Source organism: Cimex lectularius, unplaced genomic scaffold (genome assembly GCF_000648675.2).
Source record: "Cimex lectularius strain Harlan isolate CLEC.00 unplaced genomic scaffold, Clec_2.1 scaffold390, whole genome shotgun sequence".
In the NCBI taxonomy this organism is placed as follows: domain Eukaryota; kingdom Metazoa; phylum Arthropoda; class Insecta; order Hemiptera; family Cimicidae; genus Cimex; species Cimex lectularius.
In genome coordinates this window covers 125229-145570 of record NW_019393001.1, presented here as the reverse complement: position 1 = coordinate 145570, position 20342 = coordinate 125229, and the positions used below count along the sequence as shown (strand labels likewise).

At 33.0% G+C, this 20342-nt stretch overlaps 1 protein-coding gene across 2 annotated transcripts in view; it reads right to left on the bottom strand.

Annotated features, from left to right (window-relative positions):
* LOC106665165 (muscarinic acetylcholine receptor DM1) overlaps positions 1-20342 on the bottom strand; it is a 221613-nt gene that overhangs the window by 77575 nt on the left and 123696 nt on the right. For both annotated transcript variants that reach the window (XM_014391400.2, XM_024229725.1), the window contains one exon: positions 18002-18501. In XM_014391400.2, the coding sequence (XP_014246886.1) occupies positions 18002-18458 (457 nt within the window). In that variant the 5' untranslated portion in view covers positions 18459-18501. The remainder of the gene's footprint in view (positions 1-18001; positions 18502-20342) is intronic.

The window sequence follows — 20342 nt, the reverse complement described above, 5'->3', positions numbered from 1 at the left end:
AATCTCCTGCCTATTTTCAAGTGCAGTGCTTTGCATTTAATTTTTTAATCTTTACAACTTCGTGGATTTGCAACTGGAGCTTCGTCATTTTGTACCAGATGGCGGCCAATCTCTGTTCTGTTTAGGTAATTAACAAGTTTCAAAGCCGCAGAGAATGCAGAGGTCTGGGCCGAAAACTTTCTTCTTGTGTTTTTTTTTAATTTCTCATAAATAATATTTTTTCTATTATTTGTATATACTTTAAATTATTTAAACAACAGTCAAGCAAATCGATTCCGTAACATGAATAAAACGATATAATGTTTAAATATGCAATTAGCAAAAGAAAAAGCTCATAAATGAAAAGTGGTTTGTAAAAACAGGCGATGTAAAATTTTCAGTAGTTCATAAAATCTTGGGACTGAATTTGTTCTCGTCATCAGGATAAATCGTGCCGGGGGTGGTTAGAACGGATAAAAGTTACAAGGGTGCTCAAAGAGATAATTTTACTGGAATATCTTGTAGCAGTGAAACAACAGCTCTGATGGTTGATTAAATTTTCTTCCCCCGGGTCGGGGGCGGAATAATAATAATAAATAAAAAAGGAAATCTTCGCCCCGAAGGACGGGAATCAACTTTCTATCTCTGTACGTATTTATGCTTCTTTTTACGGGATCGACCGGACGCCGTGGCGGTCCTTACATAAAATACCTACAGAACAGGACTTGATTTTTCTCTATTATACGGGCAAAGGAAAAATTAAATTTCACACTCTCTGAAAAATAAGTCGGAAAATTACGGCCCTCTCATCTCACAGAGGGTCGGGGGATGTTTAAATTCATTTGAGCTCCATGTAATTGCGAGTTAACCAAATATTACTCCATTAACCTGGCCCTGCCAAAAACGAAATTAAACCGGAAAATTGATAACACCGTTTGTGGTACAAAACGTTACATTGTTGCGTACTCAAATAAATCAAGAGATTTTCGCTTTATCAAAGATAAATGCGCGTAAAACACACACACACACACACACACCCACAAATCAGGGCCAACGAAAGTACGAGCATGTTGCAAACTGTTAAGGATCGTTATCTTCTTAAATCCGGTATACAGAAAGATCAAAATATGATCATTAGTGCACTAACGGGAATATTCTTTCATCCTGGGTTTGCAGACCACGCTTGGTTCGATTCCCTACATCAACCTGGGCCCTTTTCTCGCGCTTCCTCCCGCCGACATATATCATAAAACAATCAAAGGAACCGAACTCTGACTAATATGCAAATTCATAAGGCTATAAAAAAAGGAATATCCTTTTTGCTGTCTGCAAAAGCTGATCCTTTGCCATCGGATTTCGTTATTGAGTGTACACTCAAAATGCAAAACTTAATCACCTCAATCGGAAGGAATATGCGCGTTTCACTCATCCATTTTTAAGTTTGATTCATGATCCAAAAATCCAAAAAGAAAACCCACACACACGAAACACACACACACACACACACACACACACACACACACACACACAAAATCAGCTCTTAATCGTGAACGTGCAGTCTGACGGGCAGGAAGGGATGCAAAATTGATCAAGATCGTCCGGCGAGAGTGAATATAATGAGGGAAGGGCTCTTAATAGGTGCCTTTAGGCCTAAATAATGCAAGCGATGCCCTAGAGGGTGAACCGCAGCCCTTATGCAATACTGCAACAATTGGAAATTTTGCATAGGAAACAATGAACCCATAAATAATTTTTATTTTAAAAAAAACTGTCTAATTTTTATAGATTGCCTTACTGGAAAAATGAAGGATTTTTTGTAAAAACAATTGACTAATTAATTTTTCAAAGCAGTATTTAAAAAGTTTTCTTGTTTTAATAATAATTCACTTGTTTCGTAGTCCGCTTGTCCAAGTGATATCTTACAATTAATTATGGTTTTTAGTTGAGATAAAAAAGCCAATGGCACGAGCGGGATTCGAACCCACGATCTTCGGCTAGATACGCCGCAGGTCTCAACCCCACCTTTTGAATTTTCCCTCCTTTTTGCCATTTTTCAAATGTCGTTCGTGAGGAAGTTAGTGTCCGAGTGGACCGAGGTCACGATAGCTCAAGTGGTAGAGAAGCGGCGTATCTAGCCGAAGATCGTGGGTTCGAATCACGCTCGTGCCATTGAGTTTTTTATCTCAACTAAAAACCTTAATTAATTGTAAGATATTACTTGGTCAAGCGGACCACGAAACTAGTGAGGCAGGTGAAAGTGATCTGCAATGTCCAAATTTTAGGATCATCTTTCTGTAGATAACAAGAAGAATCTCACAAAAAAGGAATTGTGATTTGATTATTAAGAGTATTTTAATAAAATAATATGTTTTTATTAACTTACTAAATATTATTATTAAACAATGAATTAAGGTTTTTAGTTGAGATAAAAAAGTCAATGGCACGAGCGGGATTCGAACCCACTATCTTCGGCTAGATACGGCTCTCGTCATCTTCAGTGTGTCTGGAATTGGGTGACCAGAAATTATATAAACAAACTGGAGATGATGAAATATCTGTATGTGCATGTGACATACCAAAATGATTGGTAACAACAAAATACAAAATGTTTGTATTTGTTTTGTCTGTATAAATAAAATGAATTTCTGGTTTTACGTTAAAATTTTTAATTTACTTTGTAGAATATGTAGAACATTGTATAAGCATAGGCAGCATACACAGCTATGACTAATACGATTTTAAGTAAATTATTTAGAGGAGAAGCACCCAGCTGAGACTAATGTTTGTTGTGCGATCATACGTGCTTTCATACGATGTTGATTGGGATTCGGGTTGTGGTCTTCAAACATACAATGTTATTATATCAACGCCCAAGCTTTCGACAAGTTTTATTGCCTTCTTCAGGGGATAGATACAAAGTCAAATCGTAAACACATTGCACATTCCACGATATGTATACATACAAACTATATACATATATAATAAATAAATAAATAAATAAATAAATAAATAAATAGATAAATAAATAAATATGTACGCAAGTATTGTTACGATCTTTTGGGAGAGACCTTATCTTTTTCTAGGATCCCACCGTACATGACACTTAAATTATTCAGATCTGTTTTTAAATTACAGGCCACGTTGTCCTGATGAACAGATATCATTTCCCTCAAAAGTCTACGACCTGTATTTTGTTCAGAAGCCACAATTTTGACTCCATCGAAGTCAAAATTATGTTTCGTAGCGTGTGTATGTTTGGATAGTGCTGTTCCCGGCCTTTCTTCATCACTGCAATCATATTTATGTTGCCGCACCCGTTCGGATAAATATTGTTTTGTTTGGCCGTAATACACATTTATGTACCAAAAGAATATTATTTATTAAGTAATTGTTACTGGTTTTTAAAAAAATGCCTATATATGTAAGATGCTGTTAAGAAGAGGTTTTTTATTTATTTATTATATACGTATATAGTTTGTTTGTATACATATCGTGGAATGTGCAATGTGTTTACGATTTGACTTTGTATCTATCCCCTGAAGAAGGCAATAAAACTTGTCGATAGCTTGGGCGTTGATATAATAACATTGTATGTTTGAAGACCACAACCCGAATCCCAATCAACATCGTAAATTATTTACCCAAGAACTTATGATTATGGTCGTTTAAGTGTTTAATATTGTATTTTATGGACTAATTGGCAATCTCATCCATACTTTAAGCCCAAAAGTGTTCTTGAATCCACCTTCGAAAATGAGAAATGTAAAACCGCGTTTGTTTGGCAGGCGAAATTAGCTAGGACAATCTTATGGGAATTTGAAATTGTCCTAACAACTGGTCATCGATCACAACAACCTGTTTAATTAAACTGGGTTACAAATGTAGAAAAAGATCTATTAAACTAAACATATAAATTCACACAAATACAAAATGTATTCAATTAATTTAAGGCTAAGTTAATTGTACTAATTAAATACTTTTAACTAATTTAGAAGCGGATTGAAATATAAACGCACATCACAAAAAAGGACTTATTTTCTTCTGGAGTTTTACAATTGGTTCTGAATGTGTTCAAGTATTTTACTGATTTCTGATTTATAATACTCAAATCAGAAAACGCGTGTACAGAGTTGAGGGCTATCATTTCTCGCAGTCGACCGGCAATTTCAGCTTTTGAAATTTTCAATAAATTACCGACAGGCCACGTGAATCACACACCTCGGGTGTTGACAGCCCGGGGGCAGAACTCAGAATTATCGGTCCGAAGTTGGGCTCCGTGTGTTGTCAACAGCTAGGTCAATTCAGCCCCAACTCACTCAGTGGAGTACTCGATATTCCTCCATCACCCTTTACATCAATCACATAACTAACCTAATTGAGGTCCTAAACTCGTCGGCCCTCTTACACTACACATTCACGCCAATAAATACGTTCACTTTCAACACGCTAGGAACTCAAAACTACCCGTATTATATACAAAAAAACAACCTCTACGAACCGGAACAGTGACCCTGATACTCGCTGTTCAAGAAATGTTCAAGAACAATTCTAAATCGGATGACATTACTACGCATCTTTGCTATGGAAAGAAATTGCAGTCTTCAATTAGGTGGGACATAACGAGAAACCTTTCTCTACATGCTGGACACATACGCGAGCTTTGGCATGAAAGTAAGTGTGGACCTCGCAGCCTATTCTCAATCGGGTTAGGATGGCCCTTCTTTAACGAGTCCACTCTTCCAGTATTATTATATGACAATAAAATAACAATTCTTTATTTTTTAAATTTTATTCATAACAAAATAAAATTTAACATACTTAAACAAAGCTGATCATTTAGTTATCCTATTATGAAACTCGATACAGTGATTAAACCGTAAGAAAAGATGAGATTCCGTTCCAACAAAGGAAGAAGTTTCATTTGACGACGAGTCCGAAATATGAAAACGTTGTGAGGTGGATCAATTTTTTTTTCATCCTAGGTGAATGAACCGTAAATCAATACTTGAAGAATCTCATCTCTGGCAAACGTTGGGGCTGGGCCGTCATTAACCGGCCAAAGACAACGACCACCTTCCGTGTCCTGGGACAATAACCGGTTAACAAAAAATCGATTTGTCCACAAAGTGGCAATTTACGGATCGCCACTTTACACCGTCTGTCAACGAGACCTCGTCCTGCACGCGACTTAAACACCTTACAAGTGATCCTCTATCTGATCGAATGGCTGAACATANGTAGAGCAGCGGCGTATCAAGCCGAAGATCGTGGGTTCGAATCCCGCTCGTGCCATTGACTTTTTTATCTCAACTAAAAACCTTAATTAATTCTAATACTGAATACTACTTTTACGTGCAATTATCCGCTAACCTCCCATTTAAAAATATACTTCAAGAAGTATGGAAAATAACAAGATCGTCAAGTTTGTTGTTTTTAAAAAGTACTGAGTAAATGAGATAAAATATCATCCTTTGAAATTGTATGCAAAAGATGTACAGCTTTTACCTTGTTGTCATCTCAAGTTAATCCTTCAACTATATATTTATAAGTCATTTTCTTCAATTTTATAATAAAAACCTTAGTTAAAACATAAACCAAAATGTTTCACTAAATATAACGTTTTTGAAAACTTTTTTTAAAATTTTTACGAGGGTAGTATCGGTGTTTAAAAAAAAAAAAAAAAAACATTTGTAAGAATCCATTATATTTAATGGACTATTGATCAAATTACTTCTTTTAATTAATTAATATTTTATGTAAGATTTTTGTTAAAATGAATAAGTTAGTGCCACGAGCGGGATTCGAACCCACGACCTTCGGCTAAATACGCAGCTGATCTACCACTTGAGCTATCGTGACTATGACTGTATAGCTCAAATGGTACAGCAGCGGCGTATTTAGCCGAAGGTTCGAATCCCCCTCGTGGCACTAGCTTTTTCATTTCAACCAAAACCTTACATAAAATATTAATTAATTGAATAAAAATAATATTAACATTTGTTAAATTAAGCACATAAAACTCATGTTTGATGAGTTCGTTACAAAATAAAAATTGTAAAACCTTTGATAAGCTTTATCATTTTATTTAAAAAATAGGTTCTGAAAAACTTTTAACCATAAAAATATTTTTTATGTTTGTAGTTACAATAGTAATTATAATTGTTTTATTTTGTTTGTTGTCATAAGATAAAACAGGCTATTCAAGAATACATTGAAAGGAATAAGTAGTGGTTTTGATTTATTCGATGTCAGTCATATTTTAAGGTATACGTCTAAGAAAATTTGACTTTTGGCCCTTTTTAAATTAAGGTTTTATTGAAAAATACGATTAGAACATATTCAGAAAAAGCGTTCAGGAACTAAACAGATGGGCTCGAAATCCACAACAAACAGCTCCCAGTAGAGTCATTGACTTGCCCATAAATCTCCGTCCAGCGCACTCTTATACGGTATTGAGACTTACAAAGCAATACAAACATCGGTAATCCATTAACAGAGAGAAGGAGAAACTGGTTAAAAAAACAATAGCACTCAATAATAAAATATATATAAAAACAATAGTTCAGCCTAGCACAGTCAGAAGTTACTGCAGTTTTTCTTTTTAAATTAAAATTCCGGAACGTAAAGTTTGGATTTAGAAAAGGACGGAAGAGGCAGTACATTCGGACATAACAAAAAGGGTAACAAGGGTGAAATGGCGGGTGAAAATCCTATCAAATCAACGGAGAGAAAACTCATATACAACACAATTTTTCGACTAAAAACTTGCATTAAATCTACTATTTCGTCGAAATATCAATTCTCTTTTTTAATATCATTTTGAACAAATTCTTTTTTCATTAAACTGTATGTGATAACGTCATGATAAATTATTTGAAGTAATCATTATAACAAATAAATTATTCTGGTTTAAAAAAAATTTCTGGAATTAGTTCGTAAAACAAACTCGTTTAAAACATATTTTAGCCTGAAAAATAAAAAATATATCAATTTAATAATAATTCAGTACATATTACTTGTTTGAACTTTCAGAAAAATCGTCAAATGGCATTTTTTAGACTGAGAACTTGTAAAGAAAAAATTTGGTGTGCACACAATTCAAGTGAGAAAATTTTATATTTTGACGTCAAAACAAAAATAATAATTGTACTTTAATTTAAAAAGGGTTGTAACAAAAAATGTATTTTTATAAAGAAAAATAAAAGAATTTGATTTCAAAAGTTGTGTTAAAGTTTTAATCGTATTTTCGAATTGGTGGTCAGAAACAAGAAAAATAATACTTTTATTTTCTTTATAAGACGAGAATTAAATTCGATTTTAAAATTGATGTTTGTAGATTTTGATATAGGTTTTATTATAGAATAAAAGATTCTTTGAATTAAAAATAATAATTAATAAAAGAAATTGTCATTTTATTTAGAAATAAATTGTAATAAAATATTTAAATTTAACTAATATTTTGGTCTCGTATTTATTTTGGTTTGAATTGAATATTGGAATTTCATATATCAAAAAAAGGTGCCTGATCGATAAATCAAATAATTGTATTCAGGTCCGATCATAAAAAACCTCTGGGTCCTTGTTTTCGGTTCTCCGAATTTAGAGCCCCCAAAAAAAGAGACACGCTATAAATTTTGGAATGAAAAATTCTGTATCTACGTTTTAGGATCATTATCTGTTTCATGTTTTTATTTTCATACATGTTTAAAAAAAAATCGTAAACTTGCAATGTTTTATATTACAAACTCGTATTAATCTCACATTTTTTGATTAGAAACTACTATACAATTTTTTAAAGCCATATCCAATATTTCATATTTTTAAAAATCGTATAAAATGCAACAATTCGTCAGCTCGTAATATTTTATTATTTTTCTCAAAATGCCATGTACGATCTCATTTATTGAGATGATAACTAATTTATTTTATTTTATTTTAAATGACGTCATCACAAAAAAATTTTATAATTAAAAATTTCTTATAGAACTTTCAATCTGAACTGAAAACTTATATGTATCCAATTTAATTATTTAGAACTATAAATTATTTTAGTTTTAGGGCCAGCAAACTACATTGGTCATCACCAGCCCTTTCTTACTCGGCTCTACATTTCTTTTTTTAAATCTTTTTCGCGAATTGATACTACTAATTTCTTTTTTTTGTTTGTACAGCTGAGTTTTGATATGATAAAAAGTTAACCAACTTTCTCTTTTCTTTGTCCTATTGCTAGCCTCTTTGTACCTCAGGAAGTCAATTGTGGATAAAATAAGACAAATAACAAACGCAAATACACAAAAACAAGATAAAAGATTCTCGATGTTCCTCAGAGTAATTGGCGATAAACTCTACCATTCATTGATGCTAATAAATTGCATTATAATTAATTCTTTTCAATTTAAATAAAAAAATATGTATGTGCAATTATATTACAAAGTGAAAAATTAACAAGAGTTTCATGTGTATAATCTGCTCACATTTTAGATATGATAGGTATACACATTTTTATAATAAGAAAAACAATAAGTCCATAAAATTAGAAAAATAATAGAACTAGTATTTATAATTAGCACATTGTTTAGGTTGATGTCGCATGTGGAAAAGGAATTTCGGCCAGAGGCTGTTCACAAAAGGCCCAATGGCCCACCAAATGGATGATAATAAAGGAAATAACGCGTAAAAGCTGTGTGAACCAAATGAAAAGCCGCCCTTGACTTTGGATGCCGAGGGCCGGAATCGCATGCGTTGGGGCATTACGTGCTGTCGGTCCGACTGATTACACGCCACCCTGTCTTATGAGGCTACATCACCGAAATTAAAAGCGGATTTATTTTCCAGAGCATGCAACAGTTGATAATTCACTTTGTCAGATGAGATTAGCCGAATTTGTATCATTGTATCATTCGCTTTTTAACTTCGTCACGAATAAGAGGAATAAGGATAAAAAAGCACCAATTAGGTATGTTTTTAATTGATTTTTGCAACTGTAAAAGAATTACAACGGGAAAAATACTGTGACGTATGGAGAACTCATCCATTACTATAGAAGAAATAAATTATGACAATTTTTTCAATTTTCTTCGACAATAATCACGTGACCATTGCCGTTTCAGTCGATGGGGAATATAAACTAGAACGGAACAAGGCATTGGAATGTGTGAAAATGGATTGAAGAACTTTTAGTAATAGGTTTTCGCTATCTATGGAACAAAGGGTACATTAAGGTCTAGATTCACTAGTTTCGTGGTCCGCTTGACCAATTAATATCTTACAATTAATTAAGGTTTTCAGTTGAGATAAAAAAGTCAATGGCAAGAGCGGGATTCGAACCCACGATCTTCGGCTTGTTACGCCCCTGCTCTACCACTTGAGCTATCGTGACCTCGATCCACTCGGACACCAACTTCCCATCTCAACCCCACCTTTTGAATTTTCCCTCCTTTTTGCCATTTTTCAAATGTCGTGTAATCTATTTGATTCTCGGCGACAAATGAAATGGCCACGGAGAGCTTTAGTGAAGGTATTTTAAACTATTAAATTCGCTAGTTTCGTAGTCCGCTTGACCAATTTATATCTTACAATTAATTAAGGTTTTCAGTTGAGATAAAAAAGTCAATGGCACGAGCGGGATCAAATAGATTACACGACATTTGAAAAATGGCAAAAAGTAGGGAAAATTCAAAAAGGTGTGGTTGAGATGGGAAGTTGGTTTCCGAGTGGATCGAGGTCACGATAGCTCAAGTGGTAGAGCAGCGGCGTATCAAGCCGAAGATCAACGGTTCGAATCCCGCTCGTGTCATTGACTTTTTTATCTCAACTGAAAACCTTAATTAATTATTAAGGCTTAGGTTGAACGGTCAGGTTTGATACAAAATAAGTAGGGCTAACTATTTTCCTTAGGACCTTTATTTGGAATTTTTGGATATGTTGGGAGTAGGAATGTTTATTTGACACCCAAAATTCGATACCGTAAGTCTACACAGGTTTGAGAAACGTGGTATATATTAATCCTTAGTAGTTAAATAGAGGTTTGGAGTCGTGGTGATAACAGTTCGTAACTCTGTTTTAGCCTTTTATGCGGATTCCAAGTAAGTCCAGGTAATATCTCATGTAACGTCCATGTCGACAGGGAATAGTAAAATCCAGAGTGTTTTTATTAATTAATAAAAATAATAAAGTTTCGTCTTGATCGCATAAGGGACTACCTTTATAAATTATGGTTCGAATTATCATAATTAATATTACTTTCTTTGAATTATTTTGTAGAATAAAATGTTAATCTCATATAATAAATCTATAGATCATGCCACTTTATTTTCATAACTTTTGACAAATATTTTTATCAATAATGTTCAAAAAAGGAAAAATCAATCAAAACGAAACATGCACGTTGATATTGTCTATAGGAAGATCAAAATCCGACTGATATTATTGACGTACTTCGAGCGAGCGCCGTTTGAGCGGTATCAAGTCGGAACTTAGCAAACTTAAAGTTGGGGAATACGTCCTGAAGATAGAAAAACAACGAACCACTTTCAATCCTGTTCAAAGTTTACAAGGCGATTTGTAAACTTTGGAACATTACAATCTTTTTAAAACATAAATATTTTCAGAAATTAGCGTCTTTTACGCCTTCCTACAAGCAGCCAGAATATATAAAACCAGCTCTTTCATTAAAAAGGGGTTTGCGATGTGCTGTTAAAAATAACTGTTTTCTTATCCGGGAGCAAAATCATGCTTATACAAACTAATACTTATGTATTTCATATTTTCAACAGTTTGTATTTTAGTATATGCGGATGAATGAGTAATTTAACTTATTTGTAAGGATGCTCTAATAAATTAAATATAAACAATTTCTCTTTATTGACAGAAATTGTTATAATAGTTACACTATAAAGTAGCTTTATAATAAATGGATTCTTATAAGAAACCCCTTGGACGTTGAAAGATTTAGAAGGTTGGGAAACATTAGACTTTTTCAAGCTAATGAAAATTTAAAAAAACCTTAATCTTATGCCCTACTAGTCTGTGACCAGTTACAAAAACTTGAATCACCAACGGATTATCTGAATTGTTAATTCCTACATCTTCTTACCAAAAAAACAATACATTTTTACTAAAAATTAAGAAAAGATTTAAAAAAGGCGTACGTTTATACGTTTATATGTATAATGTTTATACGAAAATAGATTATAAAACCCAATTTTTGAGATTCCTGAGATAAAGGAAGTGCTGGCAGATGTATCACAGGGGTAAATACTAGCTCCGCTGTTGTTGACAATTTTTACTTTGACATGCTCGCAGAAAATAATGGTCTTACATACGCAGACTCAGTATTAAAATGAACCCAATTTTTATATTAAGATATAACATAATTTATATTAATAAACATATCGTTTCAAAACCACCTCAACAATTGAAAAGTGAAGCAATCTTTGGGAAATAAAGTTTATCTCCTCAAAGTGACAGGGAATTTCTGTTTAGACGGTCACCAATTACGAGTACAGTGGTTAAGTATTTATCATTAATTTATTATTATAAATTGTGCAAACATAAACAAGAATAAACAAGAAAAAGGAAATTAAAATATTTTTTGCCATATAGGAAGCCTTTTGGCAAATAATTAATGTACTATAAACACTCAATAAATTGTTAAAACAATCCTAAAATAGAGGGAGTTTGTGCCATTCCAGAAATTGACCTGAGACAGAATTTTCTATTATTTTATAACAACAATAAGCGCGCATTACTTTTCACAATATATTTAATAAAATTGTCATAGGCCAGTGTTACCCAACATTTTTTGTGCCATGCCCGATGTAGACTTTTTAAATCCCTTCTGCCCAACGTACAAGTTTAACAATATTAAAATGCTCACTGAATAAAGTGACAAATTATTGCAAAAATTAATATAGAATAATTGATAAAACACAGTAAGCAAATTGTTGAAAGACTGGAAAATTATGTTTAGCGTCTAGGGCGTTGAAATATGAGATTTAATAAATTTTTCGTCTGGAACTCTCCTTGTGATGTTCTTCAATTTTTAAAATAAGTTATACTACTTTGACGCACAAATTTCAAGAGACTGTGATCAAACGTGATAAGAGTGCATAAGTAAAAATCAGTCATTGTTTAAAAACATCTGTCGATGGCGGTAGCTAAAGAGTTTATTGGAACAGGACACCTGAAATTCCAGTACATTTAAATAGGGCATCCAGTATATCCAAATTATACTTTTTCGTAAAATAGTTGACTTTTCGCGCTTTAACAAAGGCATTGTTGAAAAATATTTGCCGGAGATTAATTAATCTCCAGCTAAACTAAAAAATAGTAAATTTCAGTGAAATTCTTAGGTCTGAAATATACCTTATTTTTTCGAAAAGAGAACAACTTCCAAAAATTTGGTTGAAATTTTCAAATTTTACAATATGTCAGATAAAATGCACTTTTCTACGTATAAATTATAATCTTAGAAAGTAATACGATTCTCGGAATCTATTTCATTTTATTTTACTTCATCTGATAAATCAGTTATATTACTCCTCAATACCAAAATAATAAGTAATATTATTTTATGTGAAATAATGCGAAGTTTTGTTCACTAGGATAATCATCACTTGCATTGATCTCGATTATCAAGTTTTGTGCGATTAAAAAGGTTTGTTTCGCAAATTATGTGGCTCGGGCTCATAAATTTAATATAAAATTTAAATTGTGACACAAAAAGATACGGATTATAAATTGCAGAGTATTGTTTGTATATAAAAATCGAAACGCCACATTTTTTTTTAATTCATTCGTTTATAAATATGGAGTAAACTGTAGAGATGTAGATATGCAAAAACCAGTACGGTAACAAATATATAACCCTATACGATTACATTTATGGGGTTATTTAATATTTATTGAAATTTTAGTTTCAAGTTTTTTCTTTTTGATAAAAACGAGAATAATTTGTATCTATCTGCATATTAGTATTAATTAAATTCAGTTTTTTTCGTGGTCCGCTTGACCGATTAATATCATTCAATTAATTAAGGTTTTAAGTTGAGATAAAAAAGTCAGTGTCACGAGCGGGATTCGAACCCACGACCTTCGGCTTGATACGCCGCTGTTCTACCACTTGAGCTATCGTGACCTCGATCCACTCGGACACTAACTTTCCATCTCAACCGCACCTTTTGAATTTTCCCTTCTTTTTGCCAAACCGAAGATCGTGGGTTCGAATCCCACTCGTGACGTTGACGTTTTTATCTCCACTTAAAACCTTAATCAATTGAATATTAGTATTAACGCTAAATTTACCCAAAATTTAAAAAAAATTTGTTTGTCATTATTCTACAATTAGGACCTTTAAAAACTACATTAATATAACTTGACAATTTAATATGCATATCAATTTAATAAAATATAACGAATTATAAATATTAATTTATAATGATTTTAACGAACAATAATTTAAATTTCTGCAGGGATGACGGTAAGCCTTACTTGAAATGCCGCGAAAATAAGATAACGACAGTAATTATTATGGGATATTGAAAAATAGCTCGAAATGCTTGAAGATCGGAATAAACCAAGGTCCGACAAGTAAATCCAGCTATTTCATGGCGAACCGAAGCTGTTAAATTCGATGAGTTTTTAACTAAATGACGATGAAAATTGGTACATAGTTGACTTTTTAAACGAGTTATTTTCAAAATAGCCCCCCGTTGGCCTATGATAGTGATAGTATGATAGGCGAACTAACCAGACCGTATAATTATTCGAACAAATTGTGCATTTTAAAAAGGGTGTCCATATCAACCGGGAACGGCGGACAAACTTGACAAACAAATAATGTTTGAGAGTTTCTGCGGGGGTTGAAGCCTGTCCGGGGTTGTTTGCCCCAGGCGGGCAGGTGACAAAGGGGCGAGCCACCCCCTGGCCAGGCTTCTCCGCCAACCAGACATAGTTCTAAAAGGTTCGCCTCACTGGCATCCTTTCTCAGGCAACATTATATCAAAGGACGGTGTAAGATTTATTCATAATTTGAGCAAAGTTGCTGACAAAAGGATCTTATTTCTATTTTTAAATATTTGGCGCCTGACTAATTTTTTGTTGACCAATTACAAAAAGGAAATTTTTTTAAATTTATTTCACTTTATATGCCTGTATCGAATGTTACTACCAGACATTAAAAATTGATCATTAATATAAAACTAAAAATAAAATAATATGTAATTTTAAAATTTTAGAATAAAGAAAAATATCATTATTCATCAAAAATAAATTCCAGTTTGCTCTGAGTTATGATATCCAACACTAAATATCTGTATACTCAGACAGACAGACAAACATATAAAGAGAGTTTGAGAGAATTTAGCCTCGAAAAAAGAGACTTTTGTTGATTTAAGTATTCCAATTTTTTTGTTTAATTTTTATGAATGTTGATGTATGTTGTTAATTGTACACAATATTTTAAATATTATATTTTCAGTAGTACAAATAAAATGAGAATTTTATAAATTTATTTTCCATAGTATAAAAGAGCATTATTGAAAATGTAATTCAATATATGTAAAAAAATGTTGTTTTTTTTCGTTTCATGAAACTGTAGAAGCTGAGATATTTTATAAAACCCCGTAAAACCATTGAACACAATCCTAATTAATATTCACATGGTTATCAACTCTACGGAATTTCAATTTAAAAAAATCCAATCCTTTTATTTTTCAATTCTGTGTAATTTATGTCAGTCTATAAACCATATCCTTATTTAACGAGAAGCCAGTATGAAAACCTGTTGGAATTTCGATTAAAAATTAAGTCCCATTACAAATTTCTCTGTTCTAATGAGGAAGTTGGCCATGAAATACTTTTACTACTGGCCCTACATAAATCCTTCTTTTATGGTTAGCAAAGACCGTTGATATTTTTGTGTTTAAATTGAATATTATGACACTAAAGCTTTGTTGGGCAGGATAATATAATTAAATTTGTTGAATCAACGAATAACAAAAGAGGAAATGTAATTTTGTATAATTATGTAAATATACTTTAATAAATCAATTTAGAATAATAATAAACCATGAGCTTTGTATCTTAAAGGCCACATTTATGGTTTTCTTACTAAATGAACATATTTTAATTAATTTACCATGAAACGGGAACTCTATGAAAGTTGTACAGATCAAAAGTTCTCATATCATTAAATATTAAAAAGGTTTGCAAAATATTACTGCTCCTGAAAGTAAAATTGCGAATTTGTCTGTCAGTAAGTTGTTTAATCATAATTGAAACAAACGTAATACAAAAAGCGGATGCTGTTTCCGTCTCAGTTAAAAAAGATTTATGATAAAGGTTAAATTGTTTTAAACAGTGCATGAAACTCAGAAATCATTGAATAATGATGTTAATGCTTTTTTGACGTGAAAGTAACGAAAATTGTTTTGAAAGAAAACGATTTGTTTTAATAAAAGGTTGGTGAAGTTACTTTAAAAGTGTGCACTTGAAGAGGAAGTTTAGGAAAAGCGCACGAAAAATTTTCAAATCGATCCAAAGAGGGATCTTTCAAAACTTCTCAAAGTACATGGAATTATTAAAAGACTTGTGTATATCGCAACTTTTGGCTAAGTTTGTCGAGAGGATAGAAACTTCTTTAAATTCCTCGACAAGAAGAAATCCAATAACGAGATTAGCGTTGACACCGCTGGATCGAAAGGGTTACTTACGTTTTGTTTATTATATTGAAAAGTCAAACGTGTGTTTATATATATTTTTAAAAAACCGAGAATAGAATCTTTGACGTTGCGAGACGGTACAAAAACGATTTCCGTAGGCGGTGGCTGGCGGGGATCTAATTTCAAGTGAACCCCTTTCGCTCAGCTAGTTAACAAAAGGCTCCTCCTTTTTAGAGAGTGGAGAGATGTCCGTTATAGAACTGATTTCACCGATTCCGAAATGACAGCTTGTGATGAGGAATATCAGGAAAGGAAATAAGCAGATAGGGAAGAGATGCCGAATGATTATGAAATCCAATTTCCTAATCAGAGAGTACCAGATTGCCTTCTGGACAGAACAGGTAGTTTCAATTTACTTAACGTTTTCAATAAAAATTATTGGAAGATTCAATATAAGAAATGGCCGTTTAATAAAAAAAACATTGTTTTCTTTGAGAGATCTTTCAAATATTGAAAGTTTATTAACAGCTTGGCACCCCTATGATAATGCTTTATTGTGTCTCACGCTCGATTTATTTTATATCCAGAAAAAACTCAATGAAAAATCCAATTCATATATACTAAAACCTAGAAAGAAAGAGAAAATCGAGAAATATTTTCTCTTATGATGCTTTTTGAAAACGCATGTGTAGAAAACACGTAGCAACGAACGGTGATTTAGAGCGAAGAAACTGCTCATAAAGGTTAAAAGTTACAACTGAATCCTATCATTAAGCCATTTCAATAAATAATACAGCGTTAGCAATATGTTGGAGAATAAATCACTTAATAATTGAACCGGTTCAAATTATTGTAATTATTGCGCAACATGACATTGATTATTAAGTAAATAACTAAATTCACTAATTTCGAGGTCCGCGTGACTAATTAATATATTACAATTAATTAAAGTTGTTAGTTGAGNTCACCGCGCTACACCCGCATCCTAGACTTGCTCATTAACACAGACATGAATGACATTGTACATCGCATAAAACGCCTTTCAAAATGTTTCTTTGAACGATGTGAGCTAAGCATCAAGTGGAAAAATTGGGGACCATGACTTGGACTTTGTGAACGGCATAGCCGAGTTTATAACTCTTTAGTTTAAAACTTGCTTAGGGTTTTTCTTACTGTTTTACCCTTAATTTTGTCTTGTTGTAACACTCTTACACTTATTTTCTGAATCATGAGGTTATAGCATAATCTGGCACTCCTATGTAATTACGTTTAAACTATTGTAAATATTTTTTTTCCAATTAATTAAGGCTTTGGTTGAGATAAAAAAGTCAGTGTCATAAGCGGGATTCGAACGCACGACCTTCGGCTAAATACGCTGCTGCTCTACCAGTTGAGCTATCGGACACAAGCTCTCCGTGGCCATTTCATTTGTCGCCGAGGATCCAATAAGATTACACGATATTTGAAAAATGGCAAAAAGGAGGGAAACTTCAAAAAGGTGGAGTTGAGATGGGAAGTTAGTGTCCGAGTGGATTGAGGTCACGATAGCTCAAGTGGTAGAGTAGCGGCGTATCAAGCCGAAGATCGTGGGTTCGAATCCCGCTCGTGCCATTGACGTTTTTATCTCAACTAAAAACCTTAATTAATTGTAATAAATAACTAAAATTGAGCCAAGTTAGTTCACACCCATTCACTTAAACCAATATATTACCAGATACACTGGCGTAAATATTTAATTGTCCTTTGATTCCTGTTGCTTTTTTATTGATAGAGTATTCTTAAGAAAAATACTTGATTCGCCATTATTGGGAATAAAAAGCTAAACAGCAGCGCCGTAGAAATTTTTCCGGTGAAATGTGAAGAATTATTGTTCGCAATATTGTAATATTGCGTAATAGTACTCTAGTAACATTATGACAGAGCATAAATAGTTTAAATTGCAAAACACCTCATTTTAAATGACGAAAATCATCGACGGTGCAATAAGACGATCGAATTCACCAAAATAGAAGAAGTCAATAAAACTACCCTAAACCTACTTATTTCCCTCATCCTTCCTATTCGTCTATGTTATTTTTACCTGTGGCACACTGTAATTAACGACTTAGGGTGAAAAGCTAGGTTAAGTACTTAAATCCAAAAGCAAATCAAGTGCTTCATATTTTGGTTAACAATTGTTTTTTAGTACAATTGCTTTTCAAACTAGCATTACGGATGGTTATTAATATACAACTGATTGACCACCTCGAATAATTTGGTACCTTAGAGTTTAAAAAGCGAGAAGAATGTTCCAATTTTTTTAATAAAAGAATATTATCTGTTGGAAATATAAGTTTTATAAACAGTCAAAAGTTACTCACTGATCATAAAGGCCGCTCTGTTGGTCGTCCGCTTTGCTCTATAGGTGAGAGGTCTAGTGACAGAGAAGTACCTGTCGAAGCTGATGATTAGCAGGTTGAGGACAGACGCGTTGCTCGCGAGGTAGTCGAGAGCGAGCCAGGTATCGCAGACATGAGGCCCGAGAGGCCAGTAGCCCATTATGGTGGAAACGGTGAAAAGCGGCATCGAGATTAGGCCGATGGCGAAGTCAGCGACGGCAAGGCTGAAGAGAAAATAGTTGGAGATGGTCTGGAGCTGTTTGTCGATCTTGAAAGAGATCATGACCATGATGTTGCCGACGACGGTCACTATACTTAGGAAGATGGCGACTATTGCGATGAAGACGATCTGGGTGATGGTGTAATGGTCTTTCGGTTGGGCCTCTGTTACGTTCACCAGGCTCTCGTTAATACTCACATTGAGAGCCTCAGGTACCATATTGCCCCACCACCACGCCCGATCTCACTTCTCTCCGCCCATCCTAAAAACAAAAAAACATACATGAATGATTTTCATACTACGGAAAAAACAAGACAAAGACGAGTTGAAAGTACATCTACCTATCAATTTGTTATCTACTTTAAGAATCCTTAACTTTGTCAGATCTATTAGCCTTAACCCAGTAATGTTCGAAGTTCATGAAAGACACTTTTTCCATCCTCGTCATTCCACGACTCAGCCATGTTTCAGGGTTGTTGAGATTATTTACTCTTTATAGAGCTCGGGTGCATTCTTAGACATGTCACAAGCGTTTGAGGGTTGGGCACCCGGGAGTTCTCTTCAAACGTAAGCCCTACCCACTTTTTATTATGAAAACCTATCTAACCGACAGCTGTTTCTGAGTGAGATGCAAGACAAGTTAGACCGATCCAGCCGGCGTTCCTCAAGGACAAACAAAATCAGAACAAAACAAACTTAAATATATATACAAATTGACATAATTAATAGATCTAGAAAACTTGTTTTGAAGACCGACCAAGTCCCAATATTCCCAAGAGACTGAACAAAGCACTATTGGCTACTTATTTTTTTACCTTCTGCTATTTACTATTAAAAAACTGGTGGTATTTCCTACTGTCAATGTTGCTCTAAAGTCCATTGGCTACTGTTACTTTGAGGTATATAATCGTAAATAGTCCCTCGTCTACCTAAGCAATAAAGTCCCAAAATATTTATTTCTGCTTGAACAATATGAAAATATGAAACCCTCCCCCGGTCTTTGAATTCAAATGTATCCGAAAATAAGAAACCAATCTAATTTTTCTTAGTGTCATTTTTATATTAAAAAATCTACTTATTGAAAAATGTATTCAAACTTGGCATGTCTTATTTGAAAATATAACGTTGATACTTAGTAACATTAAAAAAATGTTTAGACCTCATATTTTTTAACCTTGGAAAAAACTATCGGGGTTACTATTTAAATGTTTTTATAACCTTTCGTTTTGGAGAAAAGTGGTCATTGCAATGAAATAAGGACACGCTGTAGATCATAAATTAAATTATTTTATTGCTGGGCACAATCATAAAAAATACACCATGAAAATCTTTCTCTACTTATCTTACAACATAGATTTGGTCGGTCTCTAATTTATCAAACCAATAGCTTATAAAATATGTAATGGAGAAAAAGTAATAAACATGTCAAAAGCATTTTAAAAAAAAAGAACAATTTCAAAATATGAAAAATCGTTTGTATGTTTTCGTAGGATGATGTCTTACTAAAAGTAAGGATGTATATGAATAGACTTCATAACATCGAAAAAATAACGAATCATGTATGACTAAATAAAACATTTTTATTTAAACCACTTAGAAAAAGTATATACTCACCCTGTAAATAAAGGCAAAGAAGGCAAAGAAAAAATGATTTTACAGAACCACTGTTTCAACACCCACCATTTTTGTATAAAGAACGTATTATTCGATAAATTTGTTTTTTCGAACAACTAAATGATAAATTTAACGTATTATTAAAGTCTTTTCAGTTAATTTTCTTAGAAACGAATTGATTTTCATAGACATAAGTGAAAATGAAGGATGTCATTTGGAATTAAAGAGTTAGATATGATTTTCGTAATAGCCTGCATAAAATCACAGATTTATTTCGTGGAAATGATGAATGATGGAGTGAATGTGGTGGTTAATCCTTTTTAAAAAGATAGTTCCTACTCACAATAAGAACTTTTATCTTAATCTCCACTTCCTTAAAATCTGGTAGAAAACAAGTACTTTTAAATCTTTATTATAAATTGAGACTTTCATGCTCAAAAATTAACAAATCAATGTGGTTCAATTCCCAATGTTTGAAATCAAATCTAA